General features: G+C 36.4%; 1 protein-coding gene across 1 annotated transcript in view; it reads right to left on the bottom strand.

The window, feature by feature from the left end:
• The window catches only part of LOC145660898 (methyl farnesoate epoxidase-like), an 82,076-nt gene extending 61,120 nt beyond the window's left edge, over nt 1–20,956 (bottom strand). The window contains exons 1-2 of the mRNA XM_081726329.1: nt 20,699–20,956; nt 12,247–12,364 (exon numbers count right to left, since the gene is read on the bottom strand). Of these exons, the coding sequence (XP_081582455.1) occupies nt 12,247–12,364; nt 20,699–20,956 (376 nt within the window). The remainder of the gene's footprint in view (nt 1–12,246; nt 12,365–20,698) is intronic.
• Nucleotides 20,957–21,220: the final 264 nt, after the last annotated feature.

The raw sequence follows: 21,220 nt of genomic DNA, 5'->3' as shown, positions 1-21,220 counted from the left end.
GACAAAAAACGGCTTTCGTATACTCCTGCAAAAAAGGGTTGGGTGGGGCAAAGACCCCTCCAAACCTTTGATCACAAAATATCGAAAGAGCTAGTAACAGTATGTCAGATTTGTGTCAAGCACATGAAAACTTGCAACGAAACTTTGTGTATGGATAATACGCAAAAAATAAACATATACTGCTTTCTATTTTCTAAAAAAAACTGTTTTCGGGAGCAAAAGCCCCTACCTAAAATTTTGAGTGATGACGCCCAAAGGCAGAAAGAAATGAACCAAAGTGAATGAAGTTGAGAGATATTATAGACATAAAACGAAGGAATACGGGTTTAGTATATTCGTGGAAAAAGGGTTGTTTGGGGCACCGACCCCTCCAAATATTTGATCGTGAAATATCGAAAGTGCTAATCACAGTATGTCAGAAGTGGTTGAAGGACATAAAAAATTGAAACAACACATTGTGTAGGGACAGTATGAAAAAATTTACGAATACGGGTTTTCTATTTTCTGCGTTAAAAGGTATTAGGGGGAAAAGCTCCCACCCAAAATTTTGAAAATTGAGGTCGAATGGCCAGAGGAAGTTAACTGAAGTGAATAAAATTGTTCATTGATACTGTAGACATAAAATTAGGGAATACAGGTTTTTTAATGTCCTAAAAAAACAGTTTATATTATACACAAACCCCTCCAAAACTTTGTTCGTAAAATATCAAAAGTGCTAATAACAGTATGTCACAAGTACTTGAAAAAAATGAAGAATTAAAATAAAACATTGTATAGGGACAATACGCAAAAGAAACGAATATGTTTTCTTATTCTGCGGAGAAACCGTTTTAAGGGGGCAAAAGCCACACCCAAAATTTTTTAAATCTGAGGCCTAAAAGGCAAGCAAAGCTGCACCGAATTGAACTACATTGCGCACAGATATTGTAGATGTAAGATGAGATAATTGGGTTTCGTATTAACCTGTAAAAAAGCGGTTGAGTGAGGCACGGACCATCTACACCGTTGATTACTAAATATCAAAATTGCAAATAAGCATATGTCAGACGTTCTTAAAAAATATTTCGAATTGCAACGAAACTTCGCATATTCCAAAACAATAAATGAAACGTGTTTCACCTTCAGTGGAAAAACATTGTTGGGGCCTAGGCCCCATCTGAAAAAAGTAGATATTTCCGTAATAGCGCAGGAAGGAGTGGAGCGAAGCAAATGAAATTGTGTTTAGATATTATATACACCCTATGTGAAATAGGCCCTTTAGTGTTTCTCAAGTTTCCCTATTCGTTTTGCTTCAAATTTGGCAGATCAAGAGCAATCTGGAAATAAATCGACACGTATTTTTGTTAATGAGAAAAACATTATAACGGTAAAAGTTCCTCCTGAAATTTTATTAAAAACGCTATACTGTTTGGGCTTGTAGTTGATCTGAAAAATTTAAAGAAATCGGATGGAGACACGACACATGTGAAATACGAAGGGCCATAGTTTACACACCCAATATCTACATACAATTTCATTCGGTTTGGTCCATACCTCTCGCCCCTCAGAGCCTCGGTCCACTCAACAGTTTTTCTTTCAGGAAGAATACGAAACACAGATTCTCTCATCTTACCTTTACAATACTTGTGCACATTTCATTCATTTCGGTCCATTTCTTCTTGTCTTTCTTGCGTCAACTTTCAAATTTTTGAGTGGGAGCTTTTGCCCCCTAAAACCATTTATCCACAGAAAATAACAAAACGCGTATTCGTTTATTTTTTGCGTATTGTTCATACAAAATCTTTCGTTCAAATCCTTCATGTCCTTTACATCTGACATACTGTTACTAGGACTTTTGATATTTCATGATCAAAGGTTTGAAGGGGTCCGTGCCCCACCTAACCGTTTCTTACAGGAAAATACGAAACTCGTATTCCCTCAGTTTATATCTGCAATATCTGCAAAATTTAATTCATTTTGGTTCACTTCTTCTTACCTTTCGGGAGTCAAATTTAAAAATTTTGGGGTGGGCTCTTTAGCCCCCTAAAACCGTTTTTCCGCAGAAAATAAAAGCAACGGTATTCGTTTATTTTTGGCGTATTGTCCATACACAAAGTTATCTTGCAATTCTTCATGTCATTTACACACATCTGACATACTGTTACTAGCACTTTCGATATTTCGTGATCAAAGGTTTGGAGAGGTCGGTGCCCCAAACAACCCTTTTTTCCACGAATATACTTAACCCGTATTCCCTCATTTTATGTCTACAAAATCTGTGCACAACTTCATTTACTTTGGTTCATTCTTTTTGCTTTTCGGGTGTCAAATTTTGAAAATTTTTCGTGGGAGGTTTGCCGCTAAAACAAATTTTCCGCAGAAAATAAAAAACAGTATATGTTTCCTTTTTGCGTATTGTCTATACACAATGTTGAAATTCTTCATGTCCTTAACACACATCTGAAAAACTGTTACTAGCACTTTTGATTTTTTCTGATCAAAGGTTTGGATGGTTCGGTGCCCCACCCAATCGTTTTCTGAAGGATAATACGAAACCCATATAATCTTTTCACGTCTACAATGTCTGTGCAAAGTTACATACATTTTGGTTCACTTTCTCTTAGCATTCAGCAACACATTTGAAAATTTTGGGATGATTTTTTTGCAACCTAAAAACCGTTTCTCCGCAGAAAATAAAAAAAATGTATGCGTTTATATTTAGCGTCTTGTCGATATACTATATTATGTTGCAATTCTTCATGTCCTTTACACACACACATCTGACGTGCTGTTACTGGTACTTTCGATATTTCGTGATCAAAGGTTTGGAGGGGTCTTTGCCCCACCCAACCCTTTTTTGCAGGAGTATACGGAAGCCGTTTTTTGTCATTTTACTTCTACAATATCTGTGCACAACTTCATTCACTTTGGTTAACTTGTTTTTGCCTTTCGGGTGTCATCTTTCAAAATTTTGTGTTGGGGATCTTGCCCCCTAAAATGTATTTTCCGCAGAACATAAAAAACCCGTGTCGCTTATTTTTGCGTATTGTCCATACACAAAATTATGTTGCAATTCTCCATATCCTTTACAAATATCTGACATGCTGTTACTAGCACTTTTGATATTTTGTGATCAAAGTTTGAGGGGTTCCTTCCCCACCCAACCGTTTTTTCAAGGAAAATTCAAAACCCTTTTTTGTCATTATACGTCTACAATTTCTGTCCACAATATCGTTTACTTCGGTTCACTTCTTTTTGCCTTTTTGGGAGTCAACTTTCAAAATTTTGGGTTCTGGCTTTTCCCCCCTAAAACCGTTATTCCGCAGAAAATAAAAAAATATTCGTTTGTTTTTACGTATTGTCCATACGTAAAGTTTCGTTGCAATTCTTTATGTTCTTTACACACATCTGACATCCTGTTACCAGTACTTTTGATGTTTCGTGATCAAATGTTTGGAGGGGCCCATGCCCCACCCAACCGTTTTTTCATTAAAATACGAAACCCGTATTCCTTCATTTTACGTCTGCAATATCTGTGCACAATTTCACTCATTTCGTTTCAGTTGTTCTTGCCTTTCGGGTGTCAGCTTTGAAAATTTTAGGATTGTCTTTTATATTAAACCTTTACATTATGTATTTTTTCTTTTTTATGAAATTCTTCTTCCGGATGGAAAGATGGAAATGGTTTTCTCTGATATCTGTTTCTTGCCATTCATCTTGTTTGAACTGCTTAAGTAACATCATTTTCTAACTTTTGATGTCATCCAACTCAGTCACAATAATAAAGTTGTCATTCTTAACAATTTGTTTTATTCTCTTATTTGCAGTTTGCCACATTGATATATTTGTTACAAAATTGAGGTTTGGTCCAACGCCTTTCGAATTCGCAACCAACAGAAGCGCCGAGCATTTTGGGTTGCCTGCTATTGCAGGAAAAGGAGAATTGCAGGTGGTAATGCACTTTTGGAGTTGTGTATACAATGTTTCTCTCCTATCCGAGTCGTAAGCCTTTCTAAAATCAATAAATAGTTGATGTACCGGGGTATTGTATTCCCACTTTTTTTTCGAGTATTTGGCGAATGGTAAATATTTGGTCAATAGTTGATCGATTTCGCCTAAATCCGCACTAAAAATGTCCAATAATTTCATCTGCATATGGGGTCAATCTTGCTAATAGAAGTTTGAAACGATTTTATAGGATGTTGACAGAAGAGAAATGCCTCGATAATTACTACAGTCAGTTTTGTCACCTTTCTTGTGAGTTGGAACAATGATTGATTCTTTCCACTCTTGTGGTAATTCTTTCTTGTTCCAGATAAGAAGAATGAGTTTGTGTATCTTTTTCCACAATTTTTCGCCTTCAGCTAAAATTAACTCACCGGAATTTCGTCTACACTCGGAGAATTTTTCTTTAATTTCTTTATAGCGATTTCTACTTCTATTCGATTGGGTTCGTGTTCTCCCTTTCTCCACGCACATTAGTTTTTGGCTCAGTGTTAAGCAAATCGTCAAAAAATATTTCCATCTATTTAAGATGCTATCCGTATGAGTGAGAACTGTTCCGTCATTTTTCTTTAATATATAAGCACTAGGTTGATAGCCTTTCTTAAATTCTTTAATCCCCTTATACATGTACCGAATGTTTTTATTTTTACTATTATCTTCAAGTTCCTTAATTTAGGTTTCAAAAAATCGCGTTTCTTTGTTCTAAAAGTTTTGGAAGTTTCCCGCTTAATGTCTACGAAATTTTGTGTAGTTATTCATTCGGATTTTGTAGTCAGCGTAATTTTGCCTGTTTTCTCTTCTCTGCTAGTTTAATGCATTCCTGGTCAAACCATGGTTTGCTCCTACGTATTTCCGCTTGTCCCGATTTTTCTTTTGCTGAAATTTTAATGTTATCTCTAATTTCAGTGCAAGTATCCTCAACACTAGTACACTCCGAATCTTCTAAGGCTATTCGAAACTTCAATCTGGTATTCCTCTTTTACCTGGCTCTATTGTAATTTCTTTAAATTAAATCTCTCCGTTTTCAGACATTGAATATTACCTTTATTCAACGATAATCTCTCCCGTATTATCGCTGCTACCAGGTAGTGATCAGTGTCACAGTCAGCCCCTCTAAACGACCAGACATCAATTATGCTAGATTGTCTTCTATCTACTAAAACATGATCAATTTGATTATGTATTTTTTCCGTTTGGTGAGGTCCAAGTGTATTTATGAACGTCGCGACGTGCGAATATTATACTCTTCACGATAGGGTTTTTGGATGTTGCCAAGTTCACGAGTCTAACACCGTTTTCATTACTTTCCTTGTACAGACTTTCGTTCCCTATAATCAGTTTGAAAATATCCTCTCGTCCTACCTTAGCATTGAAATCCCCCAATAGAATTTTCATATGAAATCGCGGGAGTTGGTCTAATATCTGTTCCACTTCTTCGTAAAAACTGTCTTTTATATCGTCATCCTTATCTTCTGTTGGGCCATGTACAGTACATTTAAAACAATTATATCACACCACCGACCCTTACGAGTAATAAAAGAAAGTCTGTAAGTAACAAATTCAACTCGCTTAATTGCTGATATTCGTTTGTGAACGAAAAACTCTGTTCCTAATTGGTGGTGGTTTTATTTCCTTCCCCGTTAAAGAACGTAAAATTTCAGGAATTCACAGCTCCATTTCCTTCCCACCTAACTTCCTGAACTCCTACTAGGTCCATCCTGTGTTTTCCTAACTCACTCGTTACGGATTTTAACGTGCCTGCCCTATAAAGACTTCTAATATTCCATGTTCCAAATCTCATGTCCATTTTTTTCTGAGGTCGTGCCAAGTTGTCAGTCCTTGTCCGAGGCTTCTGTGAATATTTCTGAACAAGTGCCTTTTTTTTACAGGATGTAGTTGTTAGCCTTACCCAAACCCCCAAGCCGGAGGACCACTCCTTGTCGTCTGTCCGCAACTCCTTATTCAGTATATTCACAGCTAACCTACATGAACCCACGTTCCGGGGGTACAACGTATATCATCTGTATTAATGGAATATTTCCATTAGTGATTAACAAATGAAACATAGTTCATCATAGTGATAGTCTTTTTATATAGACACAAATATTTGTGTTGGTGACACATTTCATTTTTGGCAGGAGAGGCGCGTTCAGATTTTGGTGGTTGAGGGAAGCCTCAACTGCAAAATGTTTGAAAACCCCTGGTCTATAATGACAATTTAAAACTTTTTTCAAAAAAAAAAAAAAAAAGAAATGGTTAAAAAGCATTCTATTAAGTACAAAGATCCTAATATTTATTAATATATGCAGGTTAATATCTGAGTAATAAAGCTATCATTAATAATTTCTTATGTGTAGTATCCTAATTTGTATTTTGTCCAGTTTTTATACACGTGATGAATAACATTAGAAAGAAACTGACCAATTATTGACCTCCCTAAATATATCATAAAGTGAGAAATAATGTAGTTACGAACATAGCAAACAAACAGGCAGAATCTTTATTAAGCCTACTGCAAATATTATCATTATTAGCAATAATAATAATAATAATAATAATAATAATAATAATAATAAGTAAATTCCTGGTGCAACAGCCCTTAGGAGGCCTTGACTTACGTCACTCATTCCTGTGGGGTGATGTCAGCAGATCGGCTACCCTCGCCTTTAATGCTGGCTTCCTAGATTGCAGTTCGCTACTTTTTCTTTCAAGTATCTTAACAAATATCCAACGCCAACACTATCTGGTGAGTACGAATGGTCACATCTATCTATCCTCTGACGAGACCCGGCACTGCTTAAATTCGTTGATCTCACGGGGAGTGATATTCCAGTGTAGCTAGGACGTTAGTAATAAAATAATAAATGCATATTGAAATAGTGAGGAAATTAGCTAGGAAATGTAGAGAAATACTAAATTGACTCCCTGGAGCTACGGTCCATGAGGGGCTGTGCCTGACCAACGACGCAATACAACAACTTTCAGTTAAGCACTGAAAATATTCAAGATAGGATGATCTCGGTTTTAAAACTTCGTTGCTATTCCTTTACTCATTGCTCGAAGTGGAAGATCTAAGAAAGTGTACCCCGCATACTCCCCTTTTCTATTTAGAGCATTGCCTTTACGTCACTTATGGAGAAAACATAATGCAAAGGCTTGGAATGGGAGTATAGAAGTTTTGTTCTACTCGGTAACATTTACAAATTTCCCATCATAATTTACACCAAAGTAATTTGTGTTTTAAGCTGAACAAAGTAGAATAAAATAGCTTTCATATATTGTCAAATGACGTGGGCTGATTGCAAAGCCTAACAACCGAAATGTAACTTCTTCAATGACGCTAATACTAGCCTATATTAGTGTAAAAGCTACGGATGCCAGACGGAACAAAAGTTGTACGATGCTACTATGATGGGGTATCGTAATGGGGTTAGCCATACTGAGAGCTGAATACAGTTCTACTTGAGTTGAGGCGGCAACGCCGGAATCAGGTTAGAAAGAAGAATTTATGGTAGGGACAAGTAAACGATTAGATCTTGATCTTCAAAGAAAAAATTGGTTATGTTCTATCGCGTACTATGTGCAGTTGTAAATGTGTTCGTAGTTATAAATGGAGTTCGAGGAGTGATTTCAAGAAATGAACTTCATCAAATTTGAATCGCAGGGGGATTGCACAGTTGCACAGGAGATGGAAAAGTTTTGTAAGAGTATGGTGAATGGGGAATGTTTGAAATGGGGACTACCCATTTACACGTTATTATAAGACAATCATTTCATTCACTTATGTTGTGGGTCCAGGTAAATGGCAACGTTGCATTTTCATTTAACATTGGGCATATAAAAAGTATAATTATATGCCGTCGGCTCGTTTGATTTAAAAAATTCCTTCACTTTACATTGAAAACATAATATTTGAAGACAGCTCTTATATTTTGTGGTAACTCTGATAATAACAGAGTTACCCTATGTTAGGGGACTTCTGAGACACCCTGTATATACACCTCTTTACGCACATATTATTTGTAAAAGCTAACAACACAAATTATTTGTTATATTATTTAAGGGAAAATTATAACATAATATGATACTGTGTTATGTAATATAGCACAACTACTGGGATGTAAAAAGGTCGTAATTCGAAGATACGGTCATTATCCACGGGATGATACGCTCCTTCCTAACAACCCTTCTACATCCACTAATGGTCAATACGCGAAAAAAATTAGGTAAAAGAGTATGGGATTCTAGATTGAATTCTAGATCATGGTATTCTGATGGGATGGTCTGCCTGATGGGATTCTAGACTAATTATTTTGTTATATTTTGTGTTGCCATGAGTACTGACATTCAGAAATTTTATCAGCAGAATTTTCTACTACATTTTTGAATATATTGTTCGTAACTAGGGTTGTTAACGGTAACAGAACCGATAGCTGTAATTGGGTTTTACTTGGTTTTGATTAGTTAAGTAATTAGATTAAGCAGGCATAAATTGTTCCATCTTATGTTGGACATGCACGTTTTTCAAGATTAAATGAGCTGTATGTATTTAATACAGATTTGGAATTTCCGATCGCAGTTAAAATACAGTAATTTCATGCTGGGCATATGAACGAGTTTTCGTAGAGGTCCTTGGGAATGGCGTACTGCCATGCTTCTACACGTAGTTCATTTTGATAACATCTATGTGCAACCTTATATGAAATTAATAAAATTGTAATTATAAATAATACCGGGTATACTTGCGTAATAGTCGCCCTCACATGATAGTCGCACCTTAAGTTTGAAGTAAAAGCATTCGCCAAAAATATTTCCCCGCATAAAAGTGGCAATCTACGAGAGTTTGTGAACGAGACTTTCTTCGAAATTACTTATCTTGCGCAAGTCTGAGCAAAAGAATTTTTCGTGTTTACTGACTCGTAACATCATGACTCATCTGTCAACAGAGATCAGATAACCTACTTCCACCCTCCATTCTGCGTATGCTGTATTTTATTTTTTTATGTTGACATAATGCTGTATGTATCAAAATTCAAACTTGTTTTGATCGTAATGATAATTGAATAGCAGCTTTCCTCGTGTAATAATCGCAGTTGGATTTTTCATTTAAAACTTGGTACAGAAAGTGCGACTATTACGCGAGTAATCACGGTAATAATAATAAAATTAATAATAATAATAATAATAATAATAATAATAATAATAATAATAATAATAATAATAATAATAATAATAATAATAATAATAATAAAAGTTTCACTGATATATCAAGTTGATTATAGGCTACGAAAGGTGTAGAAATGTGTTTAAAAAATCGAGTTCTGTAATTTTACTTAAGTATTTGATTCAATTAATAAGTTATTCCACGTATGGTTCCTATCGCTCTTTTCAAGTTCTTTTGGTTCTAATGTTCCTTTATAATTCGATAATAATCACTTCACCTGTTTCTAATCTGTAAATATTGCAAAATAATTCGCATACATTATATTAAAGTAATATTTAATTGTAAGTTTTTGTTGATATTTCGTTGAAATAAATAATTCTTTATTCATTTATTTTTGTAAAGTACATTTACACACTCCACTCCTTAAGTACACTCCAGGCAGAGGGAGGGTTTTCCCAACCTGCGTTAATCAACCTAAGGTAAAACAACGTGACATGGCGAAACAGGGATAAGCTAAATCTGTTCTCACATACCAAAACGCAGACAATGCCCTTCAATCGTTATTGAGTACCGAACGTCTAAGCATATGACTTGAATCGAAACGCGCACCAAGTTTAAACTACGTAATGTAATTTCCTTTCTCCAGGTGGTTCTAAGTTCTCTGAAATTCCCTAGATTAGACAGTTCTGAAATCATATCGCAAACTACATGATTTACGCGTTATTCAAGGTCGTCTTCCGCCACAGATTTCCACCTTGGATACTCTCATCCTGTACGTTGGTGGAGTCTTTTTTTTTTTTAAATTCTCTGTCTCTGTAGCATTTGTACACATACCACTCATTTAAATAGTTTCCGTTAGAATTGTTTATCATTCGATGGTGAATTATGGCCTTTTGCCTGGAGAAATTGAATTACATTGCATACTTCACACTTGGCGGGCGCTTCGATTCATCTTGAGATGTTTAGACACTCGCTACTCCAAAATGATTGAATGACAGAGTGTGTCTTCTGGTATTGGGAATGTGCGATCTCAAATGGACATATTTGATGTAGCCATTTCATGTGGTTCTCCTCGGGTAGCCTAACGGAAGGAGGGGTAAAAGTGAACCGAAAGAGTAGGGGGACGTTGGTAGCAGCATGACGTCACGCCGTCCCCCTGCCTATCTTTGCCCATTGTAATTTTTTTAGGAACTGGGGGACTCCGTACATAACTTTTGGAGGTGGGAGGACGGCGTACCTTCACGTTCCCCTTCGCTTTTACCTCTGAACGGAAGTTGAATAAAAACGCCCTCATACCTTCTGATCTTTCTCAAAAGAAATCTTTATTTATAAAGGATATTATATTGAAACATAAAAAAGTTATATTGGATTAAATAAAAGTACCCAACATATGTAAGAATAAATTTATTGGTCAAATTTGGAGACCTTAATCATGCTTTTTTTTTCTTCTTTTTAGTGCTATTAACAAATGCAGATTTGGAGTTAGATCTCACTTTCGATAACACTCTTCTTTAAAAAAAAATAATTGTGATAAAACTCAGAATTGAATACATTTAAGGTTAGCAAAAGATAGGATTTTGTTTATTACTTAACATGATATGTTTATCAAAATGCAAAAGCAAAGACACAATTCATGTAAGAATTTATTTTCTTTTTTCATGTTATTATAAACACGGGACGATGAATTTGTCGTTTTTCCTTTCTCGTCAGTTCAGTAGTGTATTCACTTAGCAAATAATTTTGTTCTTATTGAACCTAAATTTTTCTTAAGATGGATTACGCATAGTATAGTATAGTACACACACCCTGCAGAAGTAAACTGATTTGTAGTAAATTTTCTTTCAATGTTGCACTTACTGTTAGGTTAGGTATATTTCACTTCTGTTTCTCGTTTAAACTTTTGTAATGAATCTATCTTTAGGAGGATATGTATTTGGGGAATACAAGGTGCGACTAAAAAGTCTTGAGACAGCCGTAATAAAACAAATAAATTCTGTTACGGACATATTTATTGTTATTCTTGTAAATGCATTCCTCTTTGAGCAATGCACTAGTGAACATGTTCCCCAACTTCTTCATGATCTGTGGAAAAGCAGATTTTGCAATATTACAAAATTCCTTTGTACGACTTGTTTTTTTAAAAAATACTATGCATGCCATCTGGCGCCAAACATCTGCACTACGTAGTCCAATGACTACTTAACCAAAGAAACTCCGATTTCAAAAGTCGCATGTGTCGACGATGTTGCTTATATTTTTCGACGTTAATGATGTAATTTATAAAGTTGATCCTTTCAGGTCAGACACTGAATGTAGATTTTTACCCTGGGTGCTTTGGATCGACTACTAAAGGGAATTCGATAAATGAGAGCGGCCAAATTTGAAGCGGATGAGTGGTTCATTCTTCATGATAACACCGCATCTCATAACACTGTTATCGTAACAAAGTTTCTAGTGAAGAACGATGTTTCCACTCTTCATGACCCACCCTATTCACTCCTTCTGAAGAAAAAATTACCTTTAAAGGACGCCATGTTCAATCACTGAAAGACATTTAGAGCGCTGTGAAAAATGAACTTCGCAGCATCCCAGAAACTACTTTTCTACAGGCTATGAAGAATTTGGAGGAACGTGTAAACAAGCGTGTCGATCAAAGAGGAATGTATTTTGAATAGTACAACTTAATTATGTCCATATCAGAATTTATGTGTGTTTTATTACAATTGACTCAAGACTTTTGAGTCACACCTTGTATATACTTGTACTAGTTAATATTTTATTTTCTATTCTTTTAGGATGTTCCAATTACTATGATTTGTCTGTGAAAAATTTAATCGTGTGTGTCATAAACTATAATTGTTCCAAGTTTTTCTTTTAATTGCTTAATACTTCCCATGAAATAGGAATGAATTGATCTTTTCGAATGAAAGAAAGAGTAATTTTCCTATGTCATACCTTAATGAAGTTCATTCAGGAATGACTTCAGACAGGGAAAAAGAATAATGGAATTCAGTTATTTTAAATTTACTTTAAACTTAGACTGTAATCTAGAGTAAGATAAATCTACAGGCATACAGTGTAATTCAGCTAGTACATACCTGGTGGATATCCTTTCATTCCAATGTATTGGAGACATGCTGCTATAACAGCAACTGACATCAAAGTACCAATCAAAATCCAAAACATGTTTCTCAAGAACGTTACATCCAGATTAACCTTTTCCAAGAGAAAGTACTATTATTTTTAAATATTTTATGGATTAATGAAGAAAGTAAATATATTGACAAGTGTAAGATTCACAATTGCGGGGAAAGGTTGTCATTTCCTCACATTAAATGACCATACCTCACATTAGATAGCGTATAAATCAGAAACCAAAAGCCTGCACACCATTAATATTTCGTACACTTGTTCAGCAGTTCAAACTGCACAGGAACGTTAAGATTGTCCCAAATTGGAAAGTTCGGTTGAATTCTATTTTTCTTTTCTTTTCTTTTCTTTTCGTAAATGTAAAACCCCAAATTTGATCTCCCGTATCTCTTAAACCAAAAGTCTATATACCTTAATACTTCAGAAACGTATATAGCACCTCAAAGTTTGAAACCATGTCAAGTTTAATCAGGATTACATGAGTTCTGATTTCAGTTTCTTTCTTTCTGGTTTTAAAGAAAATATGAGTAAGTCAAAACCCTAAATTTGATGGTCCATAATTCAGTAACCAAAATCTTGTACAACATATACGTTTCACAACCATGTAAAGCAGCTGAAGATTTATCCTAGATCCAACTTATTTGGTTGAACTTTTTTTAAAAAAAATATTTGATACGATATATAGTGCCCTCATCAACATATATACAGGATGTTTCAAACCAACACCGACTACGTTTGGGAGGTGATTCCTGACACCAAGATAAGACAAAAAGTATAGACCAACCTGGATGCACAAATGCTTTCTTTCGGAGTTATAGGCTGCCGAAAACATGAAAAAATTAAGTTTAAAGGTCCATAGCCCCAATACTATGGAACCTACCCTAGTCGGGTCAAGACTTCACTTAAGAACTAGCATATGCTCTATCCAAATATTCATGTTTCAGAATCCTGCGATACTTCTGCAACATTTTTTGCAGAAGTAGTTGGTGAGTACTTCAAATTATATGCCCTAAGCCAAACTCCCTCTCTAAAAATTGTTGCGTGAGTAACGCAGGATTCTGAAACATGTATTTTCGGATAGCGCACATATTAATTCCTCAATGAAGTCTTGAACCGACTATGGTACATCCCATAGTTTTGGAGGTACAGAACTTTAAAGTTCATTTTTCCATGTTTTCGGCAGTTTATAACTCCGAAAGGAAGAATTTGTGCACCCAGGTTGATCTATACTTTTCGTCTTATCTTGGTGTCAGGAGTCACCTCCCAAACATTTTCGGTGTTGTTTTGAAACACTCTGTATATATACATATAAGAAGAAAAATGAATGACATATTTCTGTTCTCTGAAACAAAAGCTATCATATACCAAATGTGTTCAGTTTATGTCCAAGGTTCAAAAGGAGCATGAGGTAATAGCAAAATCTCTCTGCCTTCTTTTCCAATGGAATTATCGGAATTCGTGCAAGTGAATGATACGATGAACACCAGTGCTCTTCTTCCTCAATTTCAACATATCGTGCAGCATACTAAGATCGTCGACTTAAGATCGCTTCTTGCGTATGGTGTGAATCACAGAATAACGACATCGAAATAGTCATGGTTCTACAAATATGCTAGGGTTACACTGTGTGAGAGGCAATCCTATTATTCTTATGAAAATCAGTGCACATTTGTTGTCATGCACATAACCCAGAAGAACTTACACCTACCACATAATAGTACATTGAACAACATATTGGAGAAACCTTGGAAACAAATGGATTCTTATTAGAGCTTACCTAGAAGTCATTCTTAAGGTTATATAGTTTGCGTTTGTATTTTCGTTCAATTTTGTATTTTTAGCAGTAAAAACTCAATTTCCTTTATTTCCAGGCTTCTAGACATTCGCAGTATAAAATGAACGTTACATAAAATACATAAAATTTCTATTTTATGTGTTAATGAAAAAAGCAGTAACATGTGAAACATTTTTCTTGAGTTGAGTTGAGTTGATTTTGAGTTTAACGTCCCGTTCAGCAGCGAGGCTATATGAGACGTGGACCTACTGATTAACGTGGAATCCGAACCACATGAGCTCCCGCCGGGAATCGAACATTTTTCTTCTTCGAGAAAGAATCTAGTTTTAAAAGGATGACTTTAAAAGAAATCACTATCATGGTTCTTATACTTTGAATTGGCAAAATTTAAAATAATATCTATTAGTGCATAATGAGATATGCTCAAATGAGTGATTCAATTTTAGAAAACTAACTAGCAGCGTTCACCCCGCTTCGCTGCGGTCACCCCGGAACGCAATAAACTTTGTTACTTAGATAATTTTTACTTTTTCGCTTTCAAGTGATATGATAAAAACCATAGAAGATTGCACTAATGTTAACATTATATCGCCTGTCATTTATGTTAACCCGCCCCGCTTCGCTGCGGTCACCCCAACCCGCCCCGCTTCGCTGCGGTCATCCCGGAACGCAATAAACTTTGTTACTTAGATAATTTTTACTTTTTCGCTTTCAAGTGATTTATAGCGCCTGTCAGTTATGTTAACCCGCCGAGTCACAGGGTCATGCGGGTTGCATATAAATACGTTTATTTTTATACCTATGATGAACTAATAACAAAGGATTTGTACGTATGGACACCTGAATGGTCAATTATCTCAAGACACTGGTAATTGAAAATTAAAGTGATATGATAAAAACCATCTAGGGTCCACATCCTAACAACCCCCCAAAAATGAAAGAAATCGGTTCAGCCGTATTACCGTGATGAGCGGACAAAGGATTTTTTGTACGTATTAACACCTGATTGGTCAATTATCTCAAGACACTGGTAATTGAAAATTAAAGTGATATGATAAAAACCATCTAGGGTCCAAATCCTAACAACCCCCCAAAAATGAAAGAAATCGGTTCAGCCGTATTAGCGTGATGAGCGGACAAAGGATTTTGTGCGTTCTCTTTTATATATATAGATGAAAGATAGATAAGGATTGGGTCTCTATTATTTCTTATATGGAAAATGAAATGAAATGAAATCTTTGAGTTTAATGTCTCACGTTATGTTCTTTATGCTAAAGGAGGCAGATAATTAAGACAAATGACTGATGATGAAAGAGCTTATGGAATGAGAAAGTGGGAGGAAACGGGGGTACCCAGAGAAAACGAACGGACATTATGCTGACCATCACAATTTCTTATATGGAAATTATATAAATAAATTTGAAGCTAAGATAAATTTTATAATGGTAACATATGAAATTACGGAAAATTCTCTGAAAAAATCCTTCTTTGCAAGTTTGGTGCCCACAAGACTGGCTCTATGTGAGAGTACTCAAATGTTCAATGAACAATGCTTTATAAAACCTCACAAATACGCATCCTGCTTATAACACTTACGCATTCTGCTTATAACACTTGATTGTCAGAGTAAAAACGTCACAAAACAATCACTTGAATTACGTGAGTCGCATTGAAGCAACATGTTTGTTCGCCCTTTACCTGAGATGTCATAACTCCCTGAAAATCATACCCGGACTACACAAACGTTTGTGATATATTTCAGTACATCTTCCAAAAAGAGGAAGTAAAGAAAAATGGTGAATGAAAATGAAATAGGATGGGAAAGGAGAAAGAGGAGGAGGAAATGGTTGAGAGGAAGACATATATTCATTTCCATATCGGAAAATCCATCATGTAATCTTACAAACACACACAGAGTTACATATACGTGTTATTTCATCATAAAACAACAATGAAGTAAAAATAGGCAGCAGAAATTCCCCGTTTCCTCTGACATCATTAGCCTGCCAGTGCTTTTATCACGGAGAAATCTACTATATTATGTTCAAAGGTCCTTCCAAGAAAAGGTGGAACCAAAAATCACAATTTTTGGTGCGGGCTTCTCCAGTCTATCCATTACAGAACTACCTCCGTCCAGGAACTGCGCACCGTTTATTTTTTCTAGACCCGGGCCTCCAGATAGGTTAATTCATCTCTGCAACAAGAATAAATAAAACGAAACTTAAGCTACAATCGGACAACACTGTGCCCTTAGGAAATGTTCTCCCAAGGTCAGTATAGCGCTAGAGACGAAACTGTCAAAATTTCATGGCTGGGGGTTGAAGACCGAGACACATCCTCGCGTTCTATTGGATTGTGAAATTGGTAAATATAGAGCAAGCTTCACGAGTCCTGGCGATCACTATATCATCAAATTTGTAGCTTGTGTGTTTCTAATTCCATGTAACTTATATCTATAAATATTTAGATGTACGATAATGATATGAAGGGGTGGTAAGAATATTTTCTCCGGATCCACAAGACGTTCATTAGCCACGATCGTCTCCCCTGCGACCAGTTGCTTCCTTGGCGGCCATTTTGTGATGGTGTACTGATCTTTGGCTCGACTATGACACAAGAAGCAGCAGTGCTTTGTGTAATCTCCTTGTAAACCGGTCAGGATGGCAATAACCTTAAGGTCAGCGCATACAGACCACTGAACTGTTCGTACTTTATTTTGTGCAACAGGTTTCGCATGTTCTCGTATGTTTCTTTCATATCTACAGCATGAGCAATAGGGATGGCTGGCTTTTCATTGCCATTGTGTAGTAACACTGCCTTGAGACTTATCCTAGAGGAATCTACGAATAGCCTACAATCTTCAGTGTTGTAGTTCAACTTCAGTTGTTCCATAAGCGATGGAATGTCACTGCAATACACCAAATCACCATTCTTTGTAAAATTAGGAACTAGGCTCACCTCTCTTTTCCTATGCATCGATATATTCACATCTTGGTTTAGTAGATTCCATTGTTGAAGTCGTGATGCAAACAACAGGGCCTTAGACTTGGGAAGCTTTAAGTCTCTGATCAGATCATTCAGCTCTTCCTGACTTATCACATGTGGTTCATTAGTGTCAGGCACTGGAGCGTAATTGGGATCTGACTGTGTACTCGAAGATTGTGCAACATCCTCACAAGCAACAGGTTCTTCATCGGATGAAACACTGCACAGGGTGTATGAGTCTTGTGGTACGGGTACAGGCAGACAAACATCATGTTTCACAGGTCTCCTAGCGGAATTCAAGTTAGGATACTGAACTTTATGCTTCATGTTTTTTGAGAAAACTTTTATATTAGTCAGGCAGAAGTAACAGTCTGAAACATGATCACGGGGCTCGCGCCAAACCATAGGACGGCGAACGGCATCGATTTATGTGTACCTTTCAACCAACGCGCACACGAGATACAACTTTGTTTCGGAGCCAAAACGCGATCCTGGTCGCCGATTTTACACCCGAAGTACAGATGGTAGGCTGTCTTCAGGAACGGTGACAATGGCTACTTTGTCCCTTGAAAATCACTTCCCCATATATGTAGTAGAATGAATCTGTCGAATTGTTGCAAGTTCTCGGCATGTTCGTTTAACACAAACGTCAATATTTCACGCAGAAATATTTTTCACCTACGGTATACACAGACATAACGTAACACCACCTTCTAACACGAAGATCAACTCGAAACTCAAATATTTGTTTCACGCGACAACGTGGTGTACGTCTTGGCGCCTTTTTTTCAACAATCTATGTCGTCTAGACAAAAGGGAGCCGACGAATGATCGCAAGTTGATTACGAAACCTTCTCCGTCAATAACGCCTAGGTTTTAGTGTATGCCGTGTAGAACGACAATAAATCTTTGCAACCCAAGGGGAGGGGGTATGTTTCCGGGGGCTTGTGAGCTAGAGAAAAGAATGTTCCCGGGATATAGCCTAATAACAGTTCTTGCGTTAAGATAAAAATTCAGAATTATGCACTCCAAACACGGAAAACACATATTAAATACGAAAAATACGATTTTTCTGTCAATTATGGAAACTGCACCCCGCCAAAAACACCTTACATGCTGGAACTTTCTCGATGAGATATTCGTAATCAACGTCTCGAAATCTATCCGGTACACCCTTTCACCCTCGTGGGAGGATTTTCATGCCGACCAGTGTTATTATTATTATTATTATTATTATTATTATTATTATTATTATTATTATTATTATTATTATTATTATTATTATAGTGCTCTGCCTTTTGGCAGGTCCTGGGACTAACGAGGATTTTTTTCAATTTTAGATTTGGGCCTGGAAATGTATTTTCCACGTTTCTCGATCTTCAGCTTCCTCTTCCAACTCCCAATAGTTTCTTCAATTTTTTAAATTTTCGATCAGCTGTGTTGTTCCTTTTCCACGCTTTCCTTCCATCTTTCCTTCTATGGCGGTGTAAAAAAGGCAGTTTCTGCGCAAGATATGTCCAATCCGATTGGACTTCCTATGAAGAATGGTGACTAGAAGTGTTCTCTTCTCTCCTATCCGTTTTAAAACATCTTCGTTTGTTACTCTCTGTCTGCCTGTTTCGTCTTCTCCATCTTCCTCCAATACCACATTTCAAAGCTCTCTAAGTATTTCTTCTCTTACTTTCGTAATGTTCAACTTTCTAAACCATACAGTCCAATGCTCCATATATAACACTTGACTAACTTCTTCTTAAGTCCAATATTGAGCCTGTTAGTTAAAAGTGATCTTTTCTTGTTGAATGCTTCTTTAGCTATGGCCATTCTTGATTTGATCTCTTTGGTGCAGTAAGAGTCTCTCGTCAAAATACTTCCCAGATACTTGAAATTATCGACCTCTTCAAGTTTTTTTGTTCTACTCTAATCTAGCCGAGCGTGTTTCCACAGGATATTCTCATGACTTTCGACTTTTCGATGTTAATTTCCATTCCATACAGTTTTCCAGTGTCAACTATTTTGTCAATCATCTCCTGTAGTCCTCCTTCGGTTTTAGCTATTATAACCGTTTCATCTGCATACCTGATCTTGTAAATGATCTGTCCTCCAATCTTGAAATCTCCAATTCCCATTAATGCCCCCTTCATTAAACATTCACGATAAATCTTGAATAATTGGGAAGACATACGACATCCGTTTCTGACTCCTCTTCCAATCTCCACACTATTGGTTTCTACTTCATTCAATCGCAACTTTAGTCGTTGTTCTATATACAGGTTTTGAATGAGTAGTTGATCTCTACAGTTAACTCCGATTTCTTTAATTATTTTCAGAAGTTTCATCCAACTGACCCCTTCGAAAACTTTTCGCCAGTCAATGAAGCAGAAACACAACTCTTCCTTTACTTCAAGAATTCTTTCTGATATAATTCTCATCAATCCAGTAGCATCTTTGGATCTCTGGTGCTTTCTCCTTTCCGGAATCCAAATTGATTTTCTAACCTCTTATCTATCTTACTTACCAGCCGCCTGTTAAGTATGCGTGCAATATTCTTTCCAGTGTGGGAAATCAGGCTAATGGTTCTGTGATTGTTGCACTTCTTTGCTTCTTTTTTCTTGAGCAATGTAATCATTGTAACAAGAAAATACTTGGGCCCTTGTCCACGCAGGTAGATCTTATTAATAAGTGAAGTCAGCACTTCAATTGAATTGTCGCCTAATCCCTTGAGCAAATCTACTGGTATGTCGTCGTCTTCAATGGCCTTTCTCCTTCGCATGTCTTTGATTGCTTGCACTTCTTCACTTTTCAATATTCTGGGTCCTTTTTCATCATCATCCACCTCTTCCTCTGCTTTGATCGCAATATCTTTGGGGTGGTTCTTCTGATCATACAGATCTTTTATGTATTCCCCCCAAATTCTAAGGATTCTTTGAAGGTCAGTGATTACATTACCTTGTTGATCTTCAATATCAAACGTTCGTATACATTTGTTAGCTTTCTCTCCTAATTCTTGTGCTTTCTGATACAGCAAATCATATTTGCCGCGCCGTTGAAGTTCTATTATTTCTTCACATGTCTGCTCCATGTACTTTTCTTTGATTTTGTCCGTTTCTCTCCTCAATTTATTACTCAACCTTCTGTATATCTTGATGTCCGTGTTTTTCGCCCTTGTGCGTTCTTCCATCTTTTTAAACATCGTTTTAGTTATCCATGATTTTCTCGGTACTCTTTCCATCCTGCCAATGTTATTGTGGAGTGTGTCAAGTAGAATCTGTTTAACATTTCCCCAACTATTTTCTATATTGTCGATCATATCGCCCATTGCACAGAATTTTTCTTTAATCTCTTCTTTCACATCATCATTTATATTTCTTAGTCGCTCTAAGTTCCATTTTCGACTTTTCCTCCTGTTTTTCTTGATCGATTTTAACCAGGTTTGCACTTCCGCCACCAGTAGATTGTGATCCGAATCAATGTCCGCTCCTGTCAGTAGCACGTCTCGTACACTATTTCTGAAACGTTGCTTCACAAGAATGTGATTGATTTGGTAGCGTTTGTTGCCTACAGAAATCTATAAGCATTTCACCTCATTCGTTTCTTCTAACTAGTCCAAATGGTCCCATTACCTTATTCACAGCTCCTTCTCCTACTACCCTGTTGAAGTCTCCCATTACTATGGTGTGGGTATTACCTCTTTCTTCCTGAAGCAGTATGTCACTAATCTCATCATACATTACTTCTACTTCATTGTCATCATTGTTGGTTGTTGGCAGATACACTTGTATTATCACAATATCCACTCGTTTTGCACATAGTTTTACAAACATCAAGCGGTCATTGCAGCATTCCACTTTGATTACGCTTCTTGCTACATCACTCTTCATTGCTATCTTGACACCATTCTCGCCTTATTACCACTCGAATAGTATATTCTGTAATTTCCCGATACTATCTCATCATTTCCTGGCCATCTTACTTCACTCGAGCCCACTATGTTCATTTTATATTTATTCATTTCCACTTTCAAATTTTCAAGTTTACCCGCACGTCGTAGAGTTCATACGTTCCAGGTTCTCACGCTGAAATGAAAGTTAATATTATTATTATTTTCTTCTCTGATGATTGTTCCCAGAGTAGTCCCCACCCGG

Source organism: Thermobia domestica, chromosome 9 (genome assembly GCF_964235325.1).
Source record: "Thermobia domestica chromosome 9, izTheDome1.hap1.1, whole genome shotgun sequence".
NCBI classification, from domain to species: Eukaryota; Metazoa; Arthropoda; class Insecta; order Zygentoma; family Lepismatidae; genus Thermobia; species Thermobia domestica.
This window is presented reverse-complemented; position numbering and strand designations above follow the sequence as displayed.